Below are 26,302 nucleotides of genomic sequence, written 5' to 3'. Positions count from 1 at the left end.
AGCCAAGTCTTTGAAACCAGGTTTGATGTAAAAAGGGATAGTTGGGTTATGTGGACCAATCTTTTCCACACTTCCTTCCTCAAGAAAAACCACTTACTTCACAGAATGACTCGGCTACAGATGAGAGCGAAGCTATAAAACTACGGACATCTGCATGTTGCATCGACAGCCAGGAAGGGCACATGGCCCACTTAGCTGGGGGCAGTGTGAGGTCAGCTGCCCTGGGTCAGTGAGCACATGGCCACTGCTGGACAGGATACAGGTGCTGCTCGTGAAAATCACATCTGGGACACAGCAGTGGAGGGAACCCAGCCGCAATTAACAGCACACAACAGTTGCTGGGAAGCGTAGGCTAAGGAAACTGGAATTCTTGTGTTCCCCTTAGGATAAAATAAGATATTATATTTGTCTGTATATTATTTGGGGTCAGAGCACCTCCAGAGCACCTCCACAGCGGTTAAGAGCTTCGCCCAAAGGCTAGATGGTGATACAATTACTCTGCCAGAAGATTCAAACCCACAATCATCCTGACACAGATACCGAGCCCAAACCCACTAAACTGTATGTCACTCCTTTTTACACTGGGAAGCACGTGGTTTTTTGGATATTATACCGCTTGCATGAAAGATCGTGTTTCCCGCTAGGCTGCAGGCTGCTGATATCATATTTTGGTTTTTTTTATCCCTGTTTATTCAACTGTGGCTCTACATCTTGGCTCTACAATGACACTGCAGCTGGGGCAGCCGGGGCAGGTTTATATCTGATTGCAGTGTTTACCTTCATTCTGCAAGGGACCGGTGTCTGTCTTGTGTCAAATGGAAACTCAGTCAAGAAACAAAGGGCAGCTTCAGCAAAACAAACTCAAAGCTAGCCATAGCCTAAAATAAATCTTAAAACTATTAAACCATGTAGACACTCATCTCCTAGTTTCAATAGGCAACAAAATGCCAAACTATAGTCAATGAGCAAAAATGACACACCTGCGTTACGACAACAATCAGTGACAGCACAAGTGCTCATTATCCATTGTCAACACACCCAATCCCAGTCAACAATAAAGACAACTACTTAATTGATTATTAAGTTAGATTATTGCAAAAGTAAATTAACAACTAATGACAAACCACCATTTAAATACATTTAGTACGTTTTTACACTCGTCATTCAGTGTTATCCAGTGGATTGTTCACCAGCAGAAGAGTCAAAGTAATATTAGAAAATGAAAAAATAATACATTTCAATTAACCAACATTGAATATTTAATAACTTATGCACTTTGGGCAACAATGCTACGATGACAGAAAAACAACCTGAATCGTTTATGAAAAAAGTGTTTATTTTTCTTACAGGTACATCTTCAATAAAGGCATTTTAAAATTCCTATCTTGTCTTATGAAAGTTCGTTTTCAAGGTATGACATGGGTATTCACATTTCATGAGTCAGACAGTTGAGTTAAACATTGATGACACAAAATTCCTCAGCAGACAGTAGACACTTTGTACTATTAATATAATATGGCACTCAAACGAAACCATTTCATCAAAAATAATAAAAAATAAAAAACTAGTTACACATGCAATGTAACAATTATGCAGTTCTAAGAACCTTACAGTCTGGTTCTCCAGATGACAAATCCCCGACAATAATATAATATAAACCAATGGTAAGAATCGCTTTATACGGTTATGTAGGATTTTGGCAAACCAAATCTGTGTGTTCAGTAATGTAGCCCGGTTCCTTGTTAGTTGCTTGGTGGCTACTGTTAATCAAAGTGGTTTTAAAGAAAGTGTGAGCACACATACACGCGCGCACACACACACACACACACACACACACACACACACACACACAAAAGTACATGTATACAACACTCAAACATGCACACAAAATTTCAGATTAAGTATTTTAAGGGTACTGCAGAAAGGCTACTCGGCAATTTTCAAGTTAAAAGCCCGTGTCCTTAAGCACTACTCCACCCGCTGGCCAACCAAGTAACAAATAACTCAAGCAGAAGTCATTCTCTCCAGTCTATCAATACTTTGGAGGCAATCGACATTGACCTCATATTTCCAGGTTTCAATAAATACTCACAATATAAAAACACAGACATTACACAACTTGTGCAATTGACAAAACCGATTTAAAACCTGAATAAATACGACTATGGATAAATAAATAAATTAAAAGACTTATCGTATAAATAAGGTTTGCTGTACACTAAATGACAAGATGCACAAGCTAATTCTGTAAAAAAAGAAAAAACTAGTTTTATTCTGGAAAGATTGCTAGTTAATATGAGTGGATGCCATTTCTCTCTTAACCATTACGGAGAAACTCTTCGCTCAGCCATCATGAGACTGGGTTCAACCCTATTTCCGTCTTTATCCGTTGCAGACTCCACAGTCCTTTTCTGGGCGTCCGGCGATTCCACCTTGTGCTGTCAGTGTTAATCTTGCACTCAGCTCCTGCTGATTAGTTGGTAGCCTTCTGTTCATATCCCTGACATTCCTGCTACATCTGTCTGTCCATCCTTCCGTCAATCCACACGTCAGTCCGTCCCTGAAGGCCCAGATCCGTACACGGGACGCAGAGCCTGCTTATGCCACATTCTGGGTCCTTCTTGACTTGGCACGTCACTTGATTATCTTTTGAGGTAGAACGTCCATCATCATGGCTGAAACAGAGGACAGGGACCTAATGAAACACATTGACCTAGACCAAACCCTGCAGGGTACGGTGAATGTCTCTTTCTGTTCATTTACGCTCAAAATAGCCCCACACTCCTCCTTCCTGTTATTTCTCCATTCTGTTGGTCTTCCCAGTTCCATATTAGGATCTCAGTGGACGCCCCTTCCTGCAAAGCCTGCTCACCATTTGCTCTTGCTCTTCAGTGCTGTGGCGCCGTCCCTAGTTTGACCTTCTCCTCGTTTTCCACATCATATGCACCTCTCTTGTGATACCTACGAAAACAAGGCCGTCTTGAGTCAGACCGTCAAAGGCTGTTGAATCTGGCTGGCGTGTGCAGTGGAGCGTTTTGCTTGCATAAAGCCTTGTCCTATCCCCTTTGCGAGTTATGCATATTTCTTCATCAACACCAGTAGAGAATTTGACCTTCATATGACACATGCTTTGGTTTCTGCATTAGACATGAGCACTTGTGTCAAAGGGGCGCCAGTTGAGCCACTTACTTAATTGCCAGGAGAATAGCGATGACAGTCAAGCATAGCGAAGACAGGACCACTGCCATGATGACTAAGGCTGTTGTCTGGTCATAATTCCCTCCCGTCACTACTTTCAGGGTTAGCGTGTGGCATCGCTCTCCCGCAAACCCTGGGAAGCATCTGGGGGGACAAGGGAGCGAGGAAGAGGAGTCTGTCAGCTCTAAATCAAACTCACCTCAGTTTACACTAGTCCATTTCTGCTCATCCATCACATGACGTGGCACAGCCCAGACACTGCTCATCCTAACCTCGGGCTTTATGAAAATCAACCCGCGAGCAAAACAAGCCATTCATGTAAGACTAACGCAACTACTTTTCATGTGAAAATGACTCGCGTCGACAAAATCTGTGAATCTGGAATCAGGAATATCTACGTGGTAGAGAAGATTCCATTCCCATCTCACACATGACATATTGCAGTGACATAACACCATATACAGAGTAATGGCTGACAAGGACAGGGCCGCATACGATCAAACCATTCATATTGAAATACACGATTAGCAGCTTAAGGAGAGGAGAGCTACTCACACACAGGACGGGGCGCGTAACTCCTTCACGTACTGACAGGTGCCATGGATACAGTAGGCCTTGTACTTCTTAAGGCAGGGGTCTCTCTTCTTGCCCTTGCCCTTCCTCTTTCCCTTCCTGTTCGTGCCATTTGCCTGGTCGTTCCTCTCTGCCTCCAGCACTGCAGACTGGTCCTTGGGTTTACTGGACATCGCAACTGCAGAAAAAGGCAAGAATCGGTTTTCAGCCCCAATTCAACATATGTACCAAAAGCACATTTTCTTTGTAATGAACTTGGAAAGTAACGCGAACATGCAGCAGTCATCTCTTCACTGGTGTTAGATTCCCTTGTTTCACCCTTCAAGTAATGAACTAGACCAGAGAAATTCTCATTCCAGATGTTCTCTGGTGCGGTAGATGTTACGCACTGCCTTCTCCACCTTCTCCTCCTAACTTGTGTGAGATGCCAGCCTTTTTATGGAGTCTAAGACAATAGACCATGTTTGATCCCGGTCAGGTAGGAGCCAGCAGATAAAAGGTGAAGAACCAGAAAATGGTGATTTTTGACTTGGTTCCTTGATCATCCTGCCCCATAGCAAACTGACTGCTCAGTCGGTTTGCTGATCTGCATGGGGGGGTGAAGACTGGGTAGCTTGCTAATTACCATTACTATCATTTGCTTGATTACAGGAGGCCGTAATAGCTAGGATTTCTGTGTTATAAAGTAATACGGCAACCAGTAATACAACAAGGTAATCCTACACTGTAAACTGGTGCTGAACTTTAATGAAACATCTCGTTCTCCCTGAAAATCACAGCTGACCTTCCTCTGTACATGTGATAAAATGCTGTGTCGCAATTTTATTGGGTAAAATTACAGGACCTTTCATTGGTGTGAGAATTAATGCATGCATTTCTGCAGGAAACTGAAAATGTATTAACTTTTCTATCTGGGTTTCCTTGTTTTTCCACCGATCACCATTATTAAATTGTTATTTTAATTACCAGGAGATTGAGATACATGCCATTTTAATTTGATGCAAATATTTGGATGTTTAACACTTGCAGTACCTCTGGGTAGGTTGATTTCATCAGAGCCAGATGCGACGTCGTCATACTCTCCTTCATCACCGTCGTATTCCTCGTCACGCTCGTAATCAGCCGCGTCCGATATGCTTTCGGCGCGCCTATCGCTGTGGCTTCCCCACATGTTTATGACCGTAATCTGAGCGGGCTTCTCGCTTTCATACCTGTCAATGGAGGCGCTGCTGGCCGAGCCCAATAGCGCTGGGGAATAAAAAACACACACCGACCATTACGTTATGTGATCATGTTGTGGAAAAGTAAAAGCCACCATAATTCAATAAAAAAAAAAAAACTAAATTATAGACGGCCACCATCAAAACCTAACAGGACACTTGGTAACATTGGAGTCCCCACACGGTGATACAGCAAGGTTAAAGTGAAATCTTAAAATGAAAGTCATATTTGTAGTATAATTCTTTGTGCATATTAACACTATAATACTCTGATATTTGGATTAACACCTTATTATAGGTCCATTAATATTACACATGTTGATATATGGTAAGTTGAAATACTCCATTAAGTAGGGCGCGATTTTAAATATATATATTTAGTTAGTTAGTTCAAACTATACAAGAAATAACAATTTCAGCATTTCCAATAAAATAGACTGGCGGTATAATTCTACCACCGGTGAGTAAACAGTGAAAAGACGATCTGTTCACTGAACACCATAAACGCAGAACTGCGCTACTTTCCACTGACTAGCAAAAACGTAAAATATCTATACGCTTACCGAATGCTGCGGTGAACAGGACTACAAACTTCATATCTTAAACTTCGAAGAAAAAAAGTGAAATTAAAGTACTGTATTTCCAAATATAAGGCACAGGTAGTGCAGTCCTCTCTTCCTCTGAGTGTTATGCCAATGTCGTGGCCCAGAATAAACTTATATTGATGGAGGTTCCTGCGGTGGTGTCTGTGCTGTGATATAGGAGCGTGGTTACAGACACCCAGTCCTGTACGGGACGGTGGAAAGAGTGCTTCACTGTGGCAATCGGGCATTTATATAGCCTACTGAAGTCTACCCTGAAATGAATGGCGACCACGCCTAAGGGTGTACTGTATTTAGTCAGTCTAGGATCGGAGCTTCCCCTCCCTGCCTGGAACACTCACGGGCTAAACGGTGACACGCATTAAGTGAAATGCAACGCAAAATGTACGTTTAATTTATTCGCCGCATACAACATTAAAGTCAACCAATATTTTCATTATATTATATACCGACTATGCCGAGAGATTAAGAAACTTTTTTTTTATCTTTATTTTGAATGATCCGATGACAAACTTTTCCAAAAACTCAGCTGTTACTAATAGTAAAAACAAGCACAAAATCCTGTCTTTAGCAAACCGATTGTATTTCATGGGCTAAACTATAACAGATATGGGCAATGGCGACCTCTTGTGGTAGTTGTAATTCAAATGTAATTCACAAGCGGTTATAATTTATTATAAAGTAACAATGACAATAATTTTGCTGTGTTTATTTTAAAAATAAATCCCAATATGCCGGGGAAAATAAGAGAACGCAGAACCGTTCCGTTTTCTGCTACAAAATGGCTCTGTAAAGCTTATACCGTAAAAAAAAAATCCTATATTTTTGCCTTTAATGAATATTAATTAATATGGGCATGTCCTTCTGTGGCGATGCAGTGTCGATGTGTGATGTCTGCTCCATATCACACGCGATTGCTCTGGTCTGAGATCACATGTTTGTTTCGGTAAAGATGGCCGAGGAGGCCGAGGCCGTGAGCGGGGCTGTGAACGGGAGCGATGGCAAAGAGCGATCTTTCGAGGTGTTGGCTAAAACGCCGGAGGCAGAGTCGCGGAAAGAGAAGTCGGGTCCGGAAAACAGCTGGTCGGCACCCATTGTGTCTCTGGCCCGGAAAGCCACCGAAACCCTGACCGGCGGGGTCGGCTCCGGCGCTGTCGTGAGAGACGGCGCTCCGGGTCCCGCGGCTGCCGGTGAGCGACTGACCGATCAGTCCGCCGGCGATGGAGCCACCCGGCCGCCCGGTACGTGCTGATCACGGTTGGTCCTCCGATGCGGCTTGTCCACACTGCGTGGAACGGGCTGCGTTTCGGTCGAACCGGGCGGTACAGCATCGACCCAGAAGCAGTACTTTGTTAGTATGCACACTTTGGTGAAAATCTAGAATCAGGAACTAACGTACGTAACCCACACGTGAAGTGCTGCCAAGTGCCATCCGGTATGTCATCGTGATGTTAAACTTAATTCCCTGCGAATTATAATATTATAGGACATGGCGTGGGATGGAATGCGAGACAGCCAAGTGACAGTTTAACGGGAATAATGTGTTGCATCACAAGTTTAAAAAGGTGTTAAGTGAAGTTAATAATAAAAATAATAATAATAATAATAATAATAATAATATAGTGTTCAAGTCACCCCCAAAAGCTTAAACCAGATTCCTAAGATATCAGAACTGACAGCGACATGAAGCCTCCGACTGTATATCGTAGTTCTTATCGGAAGGGGTCTTTAGTCTATGAAATTAGTCCAAGTGGAACACCGTCGGATTTTTTTTTTCCTGAATGGATGACTGATACATATGCACAAGTAGTACAGAGCCTGAACTTCACTGCTTAGGACACCTTGGTATTTGTGCTGTTGGTATTAATCATGGTTTGGTACTAATTGGGTTCCAGGGCCCTCACCACTGTCCTTCTCTGTGGTCCATGTGTATATTACCCTCCAGAAGTGCTAAGGGACCCCATGGCAGTGGAGCGCTCCAATTTACTCAGCATGATGAAGCTGAGTGTGAAGGTTCTGATCCAGTCCGCGCTGAGCCTGGGCCGCTCCCTGGACTCAGAGCACCCTCCCCTGCAGCAGTTCCTCATAGTTCTGGAGCACTGTCTGAAACACGGACTGAAAGGTGGGCTGTGGCACAACAACAGACCACACACAAGATGTTGGGGTTTTTCTCTGTAGCAGTTTGTCGTCATTATATGTTATTATGGAAGCCCTGACTGCAGATCAAACATTTAAGAAACATGATGTTTCCACCATTAAGATGGAGTCATTTTATTCTTAGTCTTATGATTCATGCAGTGACTCATTCCAGTTTATTTCCTTTGTGCAGTGAAAAAATCCTTTATTGGGCAAAGCAAATCCATTTGGGGTCCATTGGAGCTGGTGGAGAAACTGTGCCCTGAGTCGTCTGATATTGCAACCAGTGCAAGGGATTTACCCGGCATAAAGTAGGTAGACCTGCTTTTTCTCCTCGGTCCTCATCAGTTTCCGCTGTAGATAGTAGACGCGGGGAGAGGAACGAACGTGTTGTATCGCATGATGACGTTTTGAGTCTTGTTGTTGGTGTTGGGTTGCTTCTTTGAGTGACTTCATTGACTGCAGCCTCCTCTGTGATGTTCTGTCTTCAGGACGGGGTTGGGGCGAGCCAGGGCATGGTTACATTTGGCCCTCATGCAGAAGAAGGTGGCGGACTACATGAAGGCCCTTCTAGACCGGCGGGATCTTCTGAGGTGAGCTGTGTGCATGTGTGTGTAGCTGCAGGAGAATGTCATGCCTTGTTGCGTACGTTACGCCGTTTGAGAGAACAATATTTCAAGCTCTTCTCCCGGCTCTTTCTCAGTGAGTTTTACGATGTTGGAGCATTGATGATGGAAGAAGAAGGGATAGTGATTGCTGGGATGCTGGTTGGACTTAACGTCATCGATGCCAATCTCTGCGTGAAGGGAGAGGACCTGGACACACTGGTCGGTTTATGGTCACTGCTTGCTTGTGAACCTCCTGTCATACCCTTTCTGATGGAAGCTCAAGCTGAGGGGCCCTTGTTCTGCTGTTTGTCGCCCCCCAGGTGGCTGTCATTGACTTCTCGCTGTACCTGAAGGACCCCCAGAACAATGAGAGCCCGAAGGAGTGAGTAACATCATCTACCAACACACATTGTACACCGAGTGCCCCATGTACAATATCTCTAAACACTCTTCCTGGCCTCTTGTAGTGATGGGAAAATGGCCGCCATTCTGGATCAGAAGCACTATATTGAGGAACTAAACCGTCACTTAAGGTAAGAACTCCACGCAGACACACTTGGCTGCCTCTTATATCACTCTGCCCTCCTTGCGGAATGTTTGCGCAGTAATGCTGCCAGTGTGTCTCTACAGCTGCACTGTGACAGATCTGCAAGCCAAAATGGACTCCATGGAAAAGACCAACTCAAAGCTCATTGAAGAGGTTTGGTTTCTGTGTATAAATCTGTTAAATCACCTAGGTAATACCAGGGTAATATAGTCTCCATCTCGGCATGCGTATGCATGTATGGTACTGAGCTGCCGCGGCAACTCCCTTTTGCCTATAGCTGACCGCTGCAACGGATCGTATAAACGCTCTGAGAGAAGAACAGGACCAGCTGAAGCAGGAGAATGACACCATTATCCAGAGCAGCAAACAAAAGCAGGAGGTGAGGAGGAACCAGGCTGATCTGACCTGACCTGCTCTGGCTTGATTTGAAATGAATGGACCAGGACTAGGGTTGTCCCTCCTCTTCCCAGGTGACCCAACAAGACAACCAGGTGGAACTGGAGACATACCGGCAGTCCCGGGAAGGTCTGGATGAGATGTACAGAGAAGTGTGGAAACAGTACAAGGAGGAGAAGCGCATCCGTCAGGTCCAGCTGTCCCCGTTACATAAAAACGGAACATAAGAAATATTTCCTCAAATGAATAACTGGGAAGTCTATTCCAAAAACCCTTCTATGTTTCCGTGCAAAGAAAGGTTTTCTTTGTTCAGACCCAAACTTCTGTTTCCATTTGTAGCATTGTGTTGTTGGGCACTTTCACACCCCAAGAACTTTTGTCAGGAACCAGAATCTTTTTCTGGAACCAGGAACTTGGCCCGATTACCATTCCTGGGAGTCCTAGAACCCATTTTTACTACCTATTCCAGACTAGTTACTTCTCGTTCGAACACAAACTACTGGGGAGGCGCTTGCAGCAATAGCTTACTGATCGGTTGTCCACAAGCACTGGCGCTAACTTGGAAGTTACGCAGAAGTGTGGAGAAAAGAGATAAAAGTAGCAGAATTCAGCAGATGGAATTATTTTTGTACCCCAGTTACATTCATCGCATCCACAAATACCTTTTTGCTTTCATCTCCGTATTTCTGCACTGCTAAATTCCATCGATGACTATTACACTTTCCCCTCTAATATTGACAGTGCTAGAAGTGAAACCTGTCAATGCTTATTAGTGGATTAACGTTGCATCGTCATTTTTATTTTGTGGAAAACAAAAGATCGATCTGTTGGACAGATTTAATAATGAATTACAAACCATGTAGTGGGTCGTATGTATAAAATGCAAATAAAAGTCTGCGTCCTGTTTCGACCATGAACAATCCTCCCAAACTACTAACAAAATGACTTGTTCATCCTCCACTGTTTGGGGCGGTGGTGTAGTTTCCTAGTAAATTATGTCCAGGATGTTCTTGCTTTCCCAGCTTTCGTCTTATAATTTTATGTTTATGAGAATTTTCTGTGGCAAAAAAAACAAAATTTTTCATAATTAAAAAAAATGCCATCTGTGTCCTGACAAAGTTTTCAGATAACTTTGTGAAATATTTGACTGTGCGTGCCGATTTGAACCTTGCATGTCTGAACATGCACAAAACACACTTTATGGCATATTTTACGATGGTGCCTGATTTGTACTTTGTTTCATAACCCAACCTGATGCCGTTAGTACATTCAGGTTCATTTTACTTACTGTTTGTGAGCGATCTTCATCAGCTCACAATGGGACACCTGAAGAACAAAACCACCCCACCTACTGACAATTAAAGTGACCAAAATTGACCGTGAATGTTACAATTTTAGCAAAGTGTTTTTCTCCAAGGATTTCTTTGTTTTAAACGATGTGTATGTTTTTGATTAAATGTTAATTCTAATAATATGCTTCTGCTTCGTTTGTTTATTTGGCAAAAAATTATGAAAAATTTCTGGCTGCAACCAAAGTCATAACATGTTTATGGGAAAATAACTCCCGCTTTATGACTCGTCGATTAATTAGCAATAATTCGGAACGAATTAGCTCATAAAGTCAAGGACTACCTGTATGAAGTTTACCATATGGCTTTTTTTTTGCATTTTCCATGCTTATTAACATAATGGGCCCATGCAGTTCCTGTTCTGTAGCATGAAATCGCTGCACGAAAGTTGCTAGGAGCTTCAAAGGTTCCTGGTTGAGGCCACCCAGGATCTTGTAATCAGGAGCCAGGTTCCGGAACTTCAGTGTGAAAGCGCCCATTGATTCAGCGCTTATGGATATAGGGGGTGACGTTGTCTTTATTGGATACTGGTACATTGTCCACAGTTATTCCTCCTATAACCTGCATCACCGCTTTGTCCCCCTGACCTCCATTCCTTACCTCCCTCGTGGTTTTCAGTAGGTACACGAGTGCCATGTATTGAAATTGCCGTCTATGTATCTCGCACAGGAGTTGGAGAAGGAGCTGCACCTCCAGATGGGCCTGAAGCAGGAGATGGAGGTGGCCATGAAGCTGTTGGAGAAGGACATCCACGAGAAGCAGGACACGCTGGCTGCGCTGCGGCAGCAGCTGGACCAGGTCAAAAGTCTTAACCTACAGATGTTCAACAAGGCACAGGTGCGATGCTCTTACATTCTACAGTGGGGTGGGAGACCAATGTGGGAACCTCAAGCAGAGGAGGAATTTGAGGAGATTCCCTTGTGATTTGCTGTTTGGTGGTGGACAGGATGCTGACCGGATCATCCAGAAGAAGGAGGAGGAGGCGGTGCAGCTGGAGGAGAGGATTCGCCAAATGATGTCTGCCACAAAAGAGTTGGAGGACAGGTAATCTGCCCCCTACTGGACAGGAGGAACACACCTAATCGCTCGAGTGAGCATTATGCTACTTTTCTCTACCTGACAGGCTGCAGGCTTCTGAACAAACAAGAAAACAGGTGGACAAGAGGGAGAAGGACGCCCGCATGGAGCTGGAAGGACGGGTAGATACCCTGCAGAAGCAGCTCGCCGACCTGGATGCCCTGAGGTACAGTCAAGAGAGCGTGGGGAGGGCTGCGTGGATAGATTAGGGGAACAGCCTGTACTGGGGCATCGTGCTTTACGTCTGTCACTCCCTTGCCAGGCTGAGCCTGGAGTCGGATCTGCGTGCTGAAAAAGAGCAGCGGCAACACATGCAGAAAGAACTGCAGAGGGAACAGGACAACAGTGCAGAGCTTCGCACTCAACTTCAGCAGCTGCAGGGCCTACAGAAGGTATGCATCTGCGCAGGTCTCTGCGCGTCGCGCGGCCCCAGTCACCGAGGCCGTCGGTGACCTGCGTTCGTGTGACCTGACAGGAGCTGCAAGAGCTCCGACAAGAGAAGAAGCAGCTTCAGAAGACCTGTGAGGAGCAGGAGCAGACTCTGCAGGAGATGGGCCTACACCTCAGCCAGTAAGGCCTGCTCTAGACAGCATGCCCGGCACCTCTCTCGCTCACCCTCCTCCCATCTCAGAATACCGTTAATGTTGCTGCTCTCCCATAGATCCAAACTAAAGATGGAGGACTTCAAGGAGGTAAACAAAGCCCTCAAGGTGAGATAGTGGCGCAGTGAGAACTGATGACCTTTAGATGGGGTGGCGGTTAGTGAGAAACGTGCGTGTTTGTGTGTGTGACAGGGCCATGCCTGGCTGAAGGATGATGAGGCCACTCAGTGTAAGCAGTGCCAGAAGGAGTTCTCGATCGCTCGTAGGAAGGTACGCCACCTGTACCCTCAGCATACAGCTGCTCATTAATATGTTACCTGATAATGCATAATGTAAGTGTAACACTCGGCTACAGAAGCCCAGAGCAGGATACCCGCAGTTGGCAGACTTGACCAGACCCGTCTACCTCCCTTGTTCCCCCCAGCACCACTGTCGCAACTGTGGTGACATCTACTGCAGTCACTGCTCCAGCCACGAGCTGGCGCTGCCCTCCTACCCGAGGCCCGTGCGGGTGTGCGACACCTGCCACTCGCTGCTGCTCCAGAGGATCTCCTCCACACCTTCCTGACTGTTGAGTGACACACGCCAGGATGTGTGTACGTGTTCTCCCCACGCAGATGCCGAGGGCTGGCTTGGGGGGGGAGGCGGGCTGTCCCATTTAGGGATCATGCAGAGCTCTCCCGCTCATGTTGGCTGAAATCTTTGGCACCAGGACCGATAATGAGTTGTAAAACAGTCACTGTTAAGAGTTTTTGGAAGATTCCGGGTGGGTATAGGCATTTAAACCTTTAATTGAACTAATTTGATCTATTTCTTTTGGTTAATAGTCTGGCCACTGTCTCACTAACGCAGTTCTTTGCCTGTCAGTTATAGCATTCGATGCAAATTTATTGAACTGTCTGCTTTAATTGTTCTGTACCGTGTCTGAAATTTTATTGGGATTCTAAGAAGTGAGGCCACTCCTACTAGGTGACAACTCCAGGGAACATCCCTGAACTCTGCTTGAGAAGAATCCCACAAGACCTGCCAAAGGGTGTGAGGAATTTGTCACGTCAGTGTAAACTTGATGTATATGTTTGTAGATGTATAAAATACACATGAAGGTGGTTATATGCATATAGAAGCAGTTGGTGGAAGTGCTTTGAATGGTGTTAAAAGCTGGTCTGACCACAGTCATAAAGGGTGTTTTGAAAATCAGTGTGAGGGACTGCTGTACATCAATCCGATTGGTTAACCCAACAGAAGGATAAAACTATTCCAATCACTGCAAAGGAGCCCCCCCCCCCCCCCACCATTTCAAAAGCTCATATCCACAGACACCTTGAGTCCCTGACTGGGGCGTAGATGGACAAGTGGCATTTGCCCAGTGAAGGCTGTGTTTTACTGGTACACGGGACTAAACAATCACATGGGAGCTGACCTGCATGGGAAGCATTTTACCAATAAATAATGAAGTACGGGTAATCGAATACTTGTTTGAATCAGTTCGGTCAAATGAATCCTGCAAAGTTATCGCGAAAAACCATTACCAGCTAGGTAATAAAGATGTATATTTTAAGGATAGAGTATGTTACCTGGTGTATAATTTGACTAACAAGCCATTTTTTATTAAGCATGTCCACTTTTCTATTTCACATTTTATATGAGATGATCACTGGAAGTACTTGTGCAAACTAAATAAAGCTTTTACGATAAACGTTTTGGCAGCGCTGTTGTCGCCGGTGTCGTAGTCAGATGACTGAGACTCTTCCCACGTAACAAATTTATTTCTCTGCAATACAAGAACCACAGAGGAAAGAGGCAATGCAGCGAACAGAAACATCGATTAACTGCATATTCAGGTAACCCCCCCTCAATAAAAAAAAAACAAACACTATAAAAAGCGCACACCAACACTCCAACCTTGAGTGGGAAATTTTTTTTTGCAAGGTGAACAAAAATCCATTTTAAGCATATTTACAATGTGCTGGTCGACACCCAGAGCAAGTCACTCCGGTAGAGGCGAGGGAGAGAATTTCCCTGTGCACCCCGTCACTCACACAGAGCTACACACAGGCCTATGAGCAGGGCATGCATCCGATAAAAAAAGAAAACGAAACCCACATAGACTATTACTCCTCCCAGTCGATTACACTGCCCTGAATATTAGCTAAATAAGAGATGAGTAATCTTAAGTAACGGTATGTCCAGCGCTGACCACAAAATGAGAATAAAATAAGTGAGAGCTGCCCGCGGAGGTCTACATGCCCCAGCCGCCGCCCTACATGCCCCAGCTGCCGCCCATGCTCATTCCACCCAGGCCGTTCATGTTCATGGAGCCCCGACTTCCTCCGCCACCTCCGTAGTAACTGCTGCTCAATCCGCCCTGATTACCTGACAGGAGAGAGGAATTGCACACACTATAGGACCCGGCGCTTCTCCACACTGCCCAGCAGGAGGAGGGCAAACACACACAACCAGCCTAACGCACACTACACCTTCATGGATGAGGGCAGGCCCCCGTCACCCCGGCCCCACAGAGATGAAACTCACTGTAGTCACTGTACCCGCCCATGCTGCTCTGGTTGCTGTAGCCCCCACTGTAGCCCGAGCTCATCTGGCTGCTGGGGCCGTAGGATGATTGGTTACCTACAGGGAATGAAACTGCCAATAAGAAGCCAAACCCCTCCCAGTGCCTGTTTAGCCCTCCCCCAACTTCCCCAACCCGGGAACAGTGAGGGTTGAGGCGATACTTACTCATGGCTCCCATCATCTGGCTCCCATAGCCTCCGCTGCTGCCCCCTGCAGTGGAGTTGAGGAACAGCTCGACATAGCGGTGCTCTGTGGAAGGCAATGTTACAATGTTAGCATAGCGCGAGGGCCCCGCCGGTGGCCGCCCCCAGATGTCTGAATCCTCATTTGCGTTCTGCTCACGCATGTGTGCCTTGTCCTTGGACATGGCAGCCACGGCGTCCTCGTGCGTGGCGAACTCCACATCCGCTTCTCCCGTCACTCGTCCGTCTGGGCCGACTTCGATGTGCACGCGAGCAGGGTTGAGTGGGGAGAAGAACTGCGAGGAGGAGGAAGGGGTCAGTCACGGATTTACGGCAGCCGTTTCTCCCGCAGGCGGCGCGTCAGTCAGTCATGAAGCAGGAGCAGAACTCACGCTGTAGATGTCGGTCTCGCTTGCTCTGTAAGGGAGGCCCCTCATGTGTACACAATGTCCCGTCGTGCTCTGGAAGCTCGAGCCCCCGTCGCCATAGCGCCCATCTGACACACCTATGGGAAATGGGGCCAGATGTAAAGAGTCTCACTTCAGATGATGAACTGAACGTTTCCCAGAGTTCTAAAATCCCCTTCACACCGTTGACTGCTTATTTCAAATTTATTCCCATTGCACGATTAACAAGCAACAAAGAATAACGTACTTTCAGCGACTCGTCCAAAACGCTGGCACTCATAGCCTTCACTGAAGTCATCATAACTATCACAGCCTGAAAAGAAAAAAGCAAGAAAACTGCTTAACCAAATATGTGGGGTTGAGGGTGACAAATATGTGTTTCCCACAAAGGGGGCACCAGATGGCAAATGGGCATCATAGAGGAGCGAGGGCCTCCACCCTGGCCTTACTAACCCCCCCCCCACCAGATGCACCAACTCAGAGAATTACAGGGAATCTTGCACCAAGTCGTCCTCCTCCACCAGATATGACGGAAGACGGAAAAACGGTCTTACCTCCGCCGTAGGTCCCGCGACGTATTCTGTCAAAAGAGGCACCGCGGCCTATGGAGCTGTAGCCACGACCGGCGCCGGGCCGATCATAGGGACCAGGCCGCTGCACGCCTAGGCCCTTCCTGGCGGGCTCGTAGTGTGTCCGCACCTCGGCGCGGCTGCTCTTGAAAATCTCGATGTACCTGAGCGCACAGAGGAGACGGGCTGAAACGGAACGCCGCGGCTGGCACGTGAGCAGCCAATCAGAATGAGCCAGTGTGTGTCTGTCGCGTCGTCAGAAAATCTCGGGTGGGTCTGTATGTCAGCTAACTTCTGAAAGACAGTGGGAAAAAAAATTAGGCCCTATCCCACACAGCCTTGCAGTGATTTGTTTGAATTCTGTTTCTGGACTAAAATTGCAGTGTTTCATTACAATCTTTAAAGGTGTGCAATACTAACGAATACTAGAGAATAATAAAGCAATAATATTATTAATAATAATATTAATAATAATAATAATCACTTAAAAAAAACATCACTGATTATCCGAGACACAACTAAGCATGAGAGTAGCAGTGTGTCAGCAGAATATCTCTGGTGGTGTTTGACAGACGAGCTCATGCAATTCAGATCCTGGTGACCTTTACCTGTGGATGTAGGACTCTGACCCCTGTTGTGAGAGGCCCTTTGGAGGGGGGCAGGGCGGGGGCAACGTCTACAACTGCTATGTCTACCTGAGGCTTAGTGCTGAGCGACTCTCATCTCGACTAACCCCATTCTACAAGTGATTACAGCCAAGGGCCGAGCTGGGTGCGTCAGACTAACACCCCCAACCTGACAGCCCCCTGAATACCTATTAGGTCACCCGCACAAGAAATAATAAAAAAAAAAAAGATGTTGATCGCTCAGCACTAATTAGCATAACCTATAGATATTTAAATGTGCACCAAAGTGCTTCATATTCCCACAAAGGCTGTGTCTGTGTATGTATGTGTGGACGCACGCATCAGTGGGTCACGCGGTTTGTACTGCGGTAAGTGGTCACATGTCATTTTACGGTAGTGGAGACGTACACCATAAGAAAAGCAACTTATCCAGCCAACCAACCAACCATCCCCACCTGTGCCCTATCCTTTCCTTGTGTTTCTTAAGGGCCTTTTCAGCTATATCCTGTGAAGCAAACTGCACGAAGGCCTCCCCCGTACTCCTCCCCTGGAAGTCCACCGGCAATGTTATCCCATTTGGCACGATTTCCAACCCTTCAACCCAAGGACAAATAACCCCAGCGGGGAGCATTAAATCACATGCCCAAGCACAATGATCCTCTAATGCTTCTCTTCTTAAAAAGAAAAGAAAAAAAAACAAAACACAAAAACACACTCAATGCATTATACAAACCAGGTTTTGTTGGTCACCATTTACTTACTGTACTTAATGTATTTTGGGAACATAAAATAAACGAAGACAAATGAAACATGTAGAAAGCCTCTTACCCCCACTGATCTGAAAAACTAGAGCTTGACCTAATGTTAGTTCAGTGCAGCTATTTTTAAAAATGGTGACTCTTACACAAACAATAAAAGGATGTTACCATTAGAGGGTAGAGTGAGCAGAAGGAACAAGGCAGGTGACATGGGGAGAAGGGAAAGGAGAAGTTGGGAAAAGGTTTCGTAATTTCAGACCTACATGATCATTAGATGCCAAATTAAGCTCCAGGAAATGGGGCCGACTTTTGGGGTGACAGCATTTCAATTTCGTCTTACGTTATGTTTTAATCAGTTCCGTCAAACAGACTAAGTATCAAAGATCACACGCACCTGAGAAAAACTGGACGATCTCCTCCTTGCTGCATCCGAAGGGAAGCCCTCGCAGTCGCACCAGGCCATCGCCTGTTGTCTCTGGACAGTTTGGACCGGTGTGCTTCAAGACCCAGTCCATCTCAACACTGTTGGATTTGAACACTGGGAGGCAGCAGACAGAGAGGCCGTTAGCCCGTTCTGTAAGCACCATTAAACAACCATCAAAGCTAAACAGAAACTTTTATGCACCTTCTACATATCTGTGACCCATTGTTTCCCTGTCCTTCTTGAGGGCGATCTTCAGATCCTCCTCAGACTCCAACTCCACAAATGCCTCTCCACTGGGGCGGCCCTCACGAGTGTAAGTGAAGTGGATGTTTGTGCCGCTGTCAGCGACTTTACAATCTATAAGACAGATGTAGTGTGATGCAGACTGCAGACATTGAATTAACCCAAATGTAAAGAATCGCTCACTTGACACGACGGGCATTCACCCGAGAAAAATCTCTGAATTTCGTCCACGGAACACGACCAGGGCAGGCCCCGTATGCGAACCACAAATCCCTCTCCATCAGACATGTTTGATACCTGTCAATCAGACATGCAAGGGAGAGAACAGATAAAAGGCCTGTGCAAAACAGCAAGGATAGTTAACTTTCACAAGACACAATGACCCAGAGCACCTAATATTTGTCCACGTACAAAAAAAGGAAAGAGAATCAAGTTATTACCTATAGCGTCCCAACAACTACAAACAATTGATTCTGTACACAAATGTTTCGTATATTTAATCAATCTCAAAATGGATGGGCGATATGAGGATATTATCAATAATCGGTACTGGCAACCTGGTAGCGATATCTAACCGTGATTAACCGGCAATTATGTGGGGGACGTAGGCTTAGGCTACACACAAAGATAGATAACATGATTTAAAATGTGGCTTTCAGTTCAGCCTTCAAGCGTATGTTTCCTAAAAGCAAGAAGCTTGGCTATTATTGTGCAGGGTTTCCCACGGCTATAACAGTGTTTCTTGTAAGCTGGGACGTTCGACGTTGCACACCATCAACTATCTTCCACTGACAGCCAGAATGTCAAGTGCAGCTTCCTGGTGGGAATTTCGAGCTTCCCAACTTGTGTGAATGGTTGAACAACACAAGAGCGTACCACTGTTAATTCAAGATACTGAAACTGCCTGCAGCCTTGACAACCTAGACGGTAGACGTTTCAGCAGTTCGTCAGAAAATCAATTTCTCTCTCAATTTTCCACCAGCAGTCCACAAAACACACTACACTGGGTACCAAAACAAAGCTTTAAATACATTTTCAGTCGTAGCGCAATTCCACGATCGACAGCAAAACCCAGTTTTAGGAAAGAACACGAGGTTTCAACTAATCCGGTCCAGTGGTACCCCAGCTGAAATATTTCAAAGGCCGTTAAACATAATGACTTTGAGTCTTTATCTGGTATAAAAATAAAACATTCTGACTTATTAAACTTAACCTGGGCCAATTTTCAACATTTAGTATCTGATATCTAGCAAAAGGCGAATCATTTAGGATCCATCAGCACCGCGTTAACGTGCTGTGCCTGCATTGGCGCCCCCGCCGAATATGAATGGAGACTTTTGCGTGCCATTCGGGACCCACACAACCTTTTTAAGGAACCTGTTGCTACTAGCTAGCAAACTGCATTACCCCAATCTAAATTCGTTTATTAAAATAGACGATTTTTAAATCCATCTCAGCTATTTGATGCGGCGTGTTTATTTTAATAACTGGCGTATTACTTCCTGGGCGGTCTAACTTAATCTTCCCTGCGGCCCGGCGCAACAGGCCACGACTATCTACAGAAACCCACGGCGATCGACTCTCAATCACATTTGATGCCAGAAGACGTAAAAAAAATATCCCCCCCCCCCTTCCCAAGTATCAAAAGTTCCCTAATGGCTCTGAACTGCCCTTTCCTCCTTTTAAAAAAACGAAACCAGCAGCGCGGCTACTCGGAGGTCCTGAGAAGGCCGCAAACCTCCCGAGTTAGCTTAGCCACCTAGCACTACAAACAAAGACGAGGTCGAAGCCGGGATTCAAACTTTAATATCGTCGCGTAACAAAACGAGATAATAATACATGTTGTTACTCAATACTCTCGATTCTAGGTGATCTCCCGAAGCACCTACTCACCTTATTCAAATAATATTCGTCACCGAATCTTTCTCCGTTTATCGCTGCCACTATAAGTCACACCTAAAAGAAGACTGTGTCTGTTGTTACTGACACCACCTGACCTGCAGCTCATGTCCGAATTACAGCGCGCATGTCCGCGCATGCGTACACACTTAGTCAGGCATTACCAGATCGCGATTTCCGAAACGTATTGTAGGCTGGCAGGAGACTGAACGTCCATCCATCCAACAATAAAGTGAACACAAAGCTAAATTCAATTATTTTAAAAAGCTGGAAAAGCGAGGGGGTGCATTATTTATATTTAATATCTTGGTATTCTAGCACAGGGATATCATTTTTTTTGTAAGCTGCAATTTGTCCCCAAAATATTAATCGCTTTAGGAATATAGAAAATGTATGCTTGTGTTTCAATTTCAACCTGAACCCAAAATGTACACATATAAGGACATAAGGAATTTACAAATGAGAGGAGGCCATTCGGCCCATCAAGCTTGTTTAGGGAGAACTTATGTAATAGCTCAGAGTTGTTAAAATCTCATCTAACTCTGATTTAAAGGAACCCAGGGTTTTAGCTTGCACTACACTAGCATACTACCATATTCTAACTACATGTTGTGTAAAGAAGTGCTTTCTCAAATTCAGTTTAAAATGTTCTCTAGCAATTCCCACCTATGGCCACGAGTTCTAGTATTTAAACTAATATTAAAGTAGCTTTTTAAACCTGCACACAATATTCTAGGTGGGGTCTTATCAAGGAATTATATATAATCGTAGCATCACCTCCCTTGTCTTAAACTCCACACACCTAGAGATGTAACCTAACATCCTATTGGCCTTTTTAATTGCTTCCCCACGCTGGCCAGAGTGGGACATGGAAGCATCAAACCTAAGCACCGAGGTCTTTCTCATAATCAGCGACCTTTATTTCAGTGGAACCCATGAAATATTTGTACTTTATAATTCTGCTCCCTGCATGGATTACCTTACATTTATCTATGTTAAATTTTACCTGCCAGGTATCAGCCCAGTCGCTCATTAAATCAAGATCCCGTTGTTGCCTCTGTGCTGCTAGTTTAATATCTGCTACACCACCCACCTTGGTGTTGTCTGCAAATTTAACCAGTGTACTGTATGCATTGGTGTCAATATCATTAATGTAAATTAGGAACAATAGTGGTCCTAAAATTGAACCCTGCGGTACCCCACTATTAACACAGGCTCACTGTGACATTGTGCCTCTAATAACTACTCGCTGCTTCCTGTCTGTTAACCAGTTTTCGATCCAAGCTGCTAGTTTCTAAAATCCCTGCAGCTTTGATCTTAAGCAAGAGTCATTTGTGGGGGACAACATCAAAGGCCTTCTGGAAATCACAATGTAGACCTTTTGGTGATCAATTTCTCTTGTAGCTTCCTCAAAGAACTCAAGTACATTAGTTAAACAGGATCTACCTCTCCTAAATCCATGTTTTTATCCCTCAGAATGTTATCTGAATCCAGGTAATCTACCATTTTCACTTGGATTATAGCTTCCTTTACCTTTCCAGTGATACAAGTTAAATTGATTGGCCTATAGTTTGCTGGATTACTTCTATCCTCTTTTTTGAATATGGGTGTTATATTAGCATGCTTCCAGTCAGAAGGTACCAAACCAGCAGATAACAATTTCTGAAATAGTAATATTAAAGGTTGGCTAATAATAATCTCTTTTAAAACTATAGGTAAGATGCCATCAGGGTCCTGTGATTTATTTATTTTGAGCTTAGCTGGGCTTTCTACCATATCAGCCTCAGTTATACATATATTGGTCATAGATTATGCTGTATTTGTACTAAAAGGTGGCAGGTTACTTGTGTTCTGTACTGTGAACATACCGAAACCATGCTTGTTCATCAATAATCAATCATGACAATTCATATATTCCATTCGGGCACTATATTAGTTGACAGTTAACTAATTAGTTAATAACATAATCAGACACCTATTTTTTGTAATATTCAATTGAATAGCCTAAAGCATCTTGGATCGACAAAAGGCTTCTGTACTGCCTGAAGCCTACTTCTGTTTTCTGATTTAGCTAAACGTTCCGGGTGTCCGCTCAGCGCTCCTACACTCTATGCGCATCTGACACCAGTACCCGTTTCTTTTGCGTTCTTTTTTTCTTCTTCTGCTGATGAGTGAAGATGAGGGACCGCTACGGCTGACTGTTCAAGTTTATTTCTGCTGTTTTATCAATACCAAAGAAAAAACACTGGAATGAATATACTGCTTTTTGTGTTACTCCTATACAGTCCGCCCACTCGCCACGCGACTTATCTACATTTTTTACATTTCTGACAACTAACGATACCTGCAATTGTCAACTGAGAAAAGCACATATACGAAATAAAATTCACAGAAAAACTTCAATCAATAGTTCACACACATAGTCACAAGATCACAATAATAACGTATCTACACAATTCAGGATTTTCGTAGTTTATAACAAACAAATAAATTCTCGATACAGCTGCTGGAACATTATCTATCGGCTCGTGCCACGCCACTGACAGCCACACTAACAAACCACATTTAGAAGAAATTTCCTTCTCTACCAATTAAGCTTTGGTTAAGTTCAAAGTAGCTATGAAAACCATTTCCCAATGGTCACATAATCAAATATGTAATTGATAAGTTAAACAGAAAACAAGGGTCCAGATATATTACAAATACATTTATGAACTGCAAGAGAAATTAACATCGTAAATCCCGCGACAACATACATAGTTTGAAATGGCATAATAATTACTGGAAATTACGTACAAGATGATGTCAGTGACCCTGGAGAAGTGCTCCAATAAGGCAGAGCGTCGTATTTATTTCCGGTGCACACTTGTAACCTTTCAACTCGGTTACCAAAACTACTTCCTTTCTTGATTTAGCTCTCCGAAGCGAAGTGAAAGGGTATGAGTTCTTATCCGCAATCCAATTAAATCTTTAATGTGATTTTATTGTATGGCTATTTTTTCAACATTAGTTTGTGTAATGATGTGACCAGGATTAGATATATGTAATATTAGCCTGATTTAGTTTCGTAAAAAGGAGAAATATGGTTGGATGGTTACAGCGTTGGGATTCTTTACGTGCTAGGCCGCCATATATTCGCTTTAGTTGTTACAAAACATGGAAGTAGCGGCACCCTATTTTGCCATTGCTTTTGTGAAAATTAGACTATGAAATTGAGTGTTTACCGTGTTATTTGAATACCTGTTGGTTCTTGTCCCAGATCTTTATAAGCGCATATTGGTTTGAACGTTTCGCGGTGTCTCGGTTAACAGCGTGATGGTAGGCTTCCTATACGACTAGCGCCGTTTCGGATGCAGATTTGCATCCTGTGGTTCTCTTGAACGCGTTATGTTGGTGACTTCGGCCTCACGACTGTGTGTGTGTGTGCGCGCCGTTTGCAGAGATGGCGCCTCGTAAGGGAAAGGAGAAGAAGGAGGAGCAGGTGATCAGCCTTGGTCCCCAGGTCGCCGACGGCGAGAACGTCTTTGGAGTGTGCCACATCTTTGCCTCCTTCAACGACACCTTCGTGCACGTCACTGATCTCTCTGGGAAGTAAGTGATAGCATATGCCTGTGCGTCCATTCGCTTCTTTGAAATCTATGTATACTCTGCTTCCGTATTTACATGCTTAAGCATTTACTCTGTGTATTAAAGATGAATGCTGGCGCACGAGTTTGATGTGGATTGTTTGGCAGGACCAGTTTTAATAAGTTTACTTTAAATTATTTTTTCACACGCAATCATGGGTCCTAAAGATATTCCACTGTGGCCTCCCCTGCAGACTGGTTGGGAACCCTAGTCTAGGAAATGGGGGTCCCTAGAGCAAAAGTGCTTGATAGGAAACCTGAATGTGACCTTACAAGTCTTGCCTAATGCTCCTTGCCGCCAAGGGAGACGATCTGCCGTGTGACCGGTGGGATGAAGGTGAAGGCGGACAGAGACGAGTCCTCTCCCTATGCCGCCATGTTGGCTGCTCAGGACGTGGCCCAGAGGTGCAAGGAGCTGGGAATCACTGCCCTGCACATCAAGCTGAGAGCCACTGGGGGTAACAGGTAGGTTTATGTAAGCCCATCATTGCGGGTTCAGTTTGGTCTGCTTTGCTTTTTTACTCCTAATATTAATGCACTGCGCTGAGGGTGAACTATGTTTCTTGGTGCCCCTGGAGCAATTATTTTGGGGTTGGGAAACTTGCTCAGTGGCCCAGCAATGAGAATTTTTTTCCTTGGCCCTGGTATTCAAACTGGTGACCTGCTGGACACAAAGACTAACCAGCAAAAACTGACTTTGCTGCATAGTAATTTGTACTGTTTTCTGTAATCAAGCTTTTGTTTTAAATGTGATATATTACTTGAGGGCAGATTTATTTATTTATTTTTTTGTCAGCTGATGGGTTTTCTTGGATTTCCTTTATGTGGAAAGTTTTATGAGATGGTTGATGCATCTAATCCGTTAATCATTATGCACTTAGTCACATTAGAGAAAAGGTTGCTGTTTTCCATGCTGGATTTCCTTAACAGTATGTGTAAACAACATTTTTGTTGTGCCTTGCAAGAATATTTTAGTCTATCAAAAAACATCTGTATAGAGTAGTTGTATCCGTATCTGTGAAACACCTCTGTGATGGTGTTTAGTACATTTGTTCCAAGTATGCAGAGGGAAACAAAAGTCTGTATTTCCCTAAATGGAATAAGGAATGAATGGCATTGGCTAACATGACAATGAATGGGGCAGTAGATTGCACGAGCATATTTACCCTTGGCTAACACTGATGCCTTCGCTTGCTGATTGGCCGCAAGAGTTTTGGCAGCCGCTAATTGTAACATGGGGTAAAGATGAATAATGTGATTTCACGTGTTTCTTGCATTGCCAGAGTATTTAATCTTGGCTCGTTCTGTTACGATCTGTTTTATTTTCCCCTTCAACTCCATAAAAATCTAAATCTGCTTTCCAGGGTGCTTTTCTCTCATTTCGCCGTGTCCCCCATCTGAATTGCACACCTGATGCAAAACTTTAATGTAGCTTCAGCAAGGTGTACTACTATTTTTAAATAACTTTTTTATTTAAATTTATTTACTTGTATTTTTGAATGTGCTATTAAGTATAGACATTTTCTTTATTCCAAATGGAAAGTCTCAAAGACACACATTATACGCATCATGCCTGTATTTCTGTTGCATAGGTTCTCTCCACTATGTCCACAAACAGATTTTGTTGTTCTTTCACTGACTTTGCTCTCAAACCACGATCTTTATTTTTTTATAGAAAAAAAAGAAAAATGTAAAACATGTTTGGCAAATGGCTGTAAAAAGCAGAAGCCCGACAAGCATTGAAAGTTTGCTTCATTGGAAAGTTCCTCATTTTAAGGCATTAACCTTCAACAAAACTGTTTTAAAAAAAAAATCATAATTTGAAAAATGTTTTAAAACAAAATGAACCAAGTAACACTGGGCATTCCCCTCTTCCCCATGAGAGGCTAATTGAATGCTTTGATTTTTATGTTACTGGGATACTGTGTAACATCACGACTGCAGCTCTTTGTTTACAACCAGGAAGGGGTACTATTAGTGTCTATGGAGTGTCTTTAATTTTAACACCCAAAATATATATTGATATTAGAATTGTCATCCTTTTTCTTTACGAAATATATTGTAATAGTTGGATATAACAGACAGCCCTAGTTCTGATACGTAGCTTCAGGTTGAACGGGTAGAGGAGGAGAAGACCAGTGTAGCCCAGAGATCCTCTGGGGTTTTAGCTTTCCTGTGTTCAGTCAGCTGGGTTCTTTAACGTGATGCGTGTAGTAGGATGTGGGGGGGGCTAATCGATGGTTGAATCGTGTTCTGTTCATGGGGGTTGGTTTTATGTATTTAAGACTAACGAAGTGCATTGTTTTTAGAACCAAGACTCCTGGACCAGGTGCTCAGTCCGCTCTGCGCGCCTTGGCTCGCTCCGGCATGAAGATCGGCCGCATCGGTGAGACCAAGCGCCTCTGTCTGCAGCATAGTCGGAAATGAGGCTCGGCACAGCTACACTCGCACATCCTCTCAGATCTGTGTCGTAATGTCCAGTATTTTTTTTAGCTGCATAGCAGTTGATTAGCATGTGATGGTTTTCATTGTTTGGCTTCCCTGCACTGTTCTGCGTTAATTACGCTGTTTCTCTTGCAGAGGATGTCACTCCCATTCCGTCAGACAGCACCCGTAGGAAGGGCGGGCGTCGTGGTCGTCGTCTGTAAAACGTTTTCTTTCATGGTCACCCAATAAATTGTTAAATAGA

The 26,302-nt window shown here is 44.3% G+C and overlaps 4 protein-coding genes across 5 annotated transcripts; 2 read left to right on the top strand and 2 right to left on the bottom strand.

Moving 5' to 3' along the window:
- Nucleotides 1-1,318: 1,318 nt before the first annotated feature.
- Nucleotides 1,319-5,865, bottom strand: LOC125750904 (proheparin-binding EGF-like growth factor). Its single transcript, XM_049029263.1, has 6 exons — nucleotides 5,555-5,865; nucleotides 4,804-5,019; nucleotides 3,754-3,949; nucleotides 3,190-3,342; nucleotides 2,873-2,961; nucleotides 1,319-2,675 (listed from the first exon to the last, which is right to left on the bottom strand). Exons 1-5 carry the CDS (start codon nucleotides 5,586-5,588, stop codon nucleotides 2,889-2,891), a joined length of 672 nt encoding a protein of 223 aa, XP_048885220.1. The 5' UTR covers nucleotides 5,589-5,865; the 3' UTR covers nucleotides 1,319-2,675; nucleotides 2,873-2,888.
- Nucleotides 5,866-6,506: 641 nt separating this feature from the next.
- Nucleotides 6,507-14,004, top strand: rufy1 (RUN and FYVE domain containing 1). Its single transcript, XM_049028292.1, has 18 exons — nucleotides 6,507-6,834; nucleotides 7,539-7,715; nucleotides 7,923-8,040; nucleotides 8,221-8,322; nucleotides 8,433-8,556; nucleotides 8,658-8,719; nucleotides 8,805-8,870; nucleotides 8,968-9,037; nucleotides 9,162-9,263; nucleotides 9,355-9,471; nucleotides 11,299-11,466; nucleotides 11,576-11,673; nucleotides 11,753-11,872; nucleotides 11,969-12,098; nucleotides 12,182-12,276; nucleotides 12,368-12,416; nucleotides 12,501-12,578; nucleotides 12,733-14,004. Exons 1-18 carry the CDS (start codon nucleotides 6,528-6,530, stop codon nucleotides 12,874-12,876), a joined length of 2,127 nt encoding a protein of 708 aa, XP_048884249.1. The 5' UTR covers nucleotides 6,507-6,527; the 3' UTR covers nucleotides 12,877-14,004.
- A 51-nt stretch (nucleotides 14,005-14,055) lies between these two features.
- Nucleotides 14,056-20,133, bottom strand: LOC125750463 (heterogeneous nuclear ribonucleoprotein H-like). 2 transcript variants are annotated; one of them, XM_049028295.1, is made up of 12 exons: nucleotides 19,982-20,133; nucleotides 18,292-18,385; nucleotides 18,047-18,202; nucleotides 17,816-17,959; nucleotides 17,119-17,257; nucleotides 16,023-16,201; nucleotides 15,716-15,781; nucleotides 15,454-15,566; nucleotides 15,222-15,357; nucleotides 15,045-15,128; nucleotides 14,841-14,936; nucleotides 14,056-14,681 (listed from the first exon to the last, which is right to left on the bottom strand). In XM_049028295.1, the coding sequence occupies exons 2-12, from the start codon at nucleotides 18,374-18,376 to the stop codon at nucleotides 14,569-14,571; spliced, it is 1,311 nt and encodes a 436-aa protein (XP_048884252.1). In that variant the 5' UTR covers nucleotides 18,377-18,385; nucleotides 19,982-20,133; the 3' UTR covers nucleotides 14,056-14,568. The 2 variants fall into 2 exon arrangements, with proteins under 2 accessions (XP_048884252.1, XP_048884251.1); XM_049028294.1 differs by having other exon boundaries at nucleotides 15,045-15,357.
- A 2,663-nt stretch (nucleotides 20,134-22,796) lies between these two features.
- Nucleotides 22,797-26,302, top strand: LOC125750808 (40S ribosomal protein S14). The gene is made up of 5 exons (XM_049029080.1): nucleotides 22,797-22,924; nucleotides 23,428-23,578; nucleotides 23,917-24,078; nucleotides 25,923-25,999; nucleotides 26,194-26,302. The coding sequence occupies exons 2-5, from the start codon at nucleotides 23,430-23,432 to the stop codon at nucleotides 26,259-26,261; spliced, it is 456 nt and encodes a 151-aa protein (XP_048885037.1). The 5' UTR covers nucleotides 22,797-22,924; nucleotides 23,428-23,429; the 3' UTR covers nucleotides 26,262-26,302.

The sequence above is a fragment of the Brienomyrus brachyistius genome, chromosome 10 (assembly GCF_023856365.1).
Source record: "Brienomyrus brachyistius isolate T26 chromosome 10, BBRACH_0.4, whole genome shotgun sequence".
Classification (NCBI taxonomy): domain Eukaryota; kingdom Metazoa; phylum Chordata; class Actinopteri; order Osteoglossiformes; family Mormyridae; genus Brienomyrus; species Brienomyrus brachyistius.
This window is presented reverse-complemented; position numbering and strand designations above follow the sequence as displayed.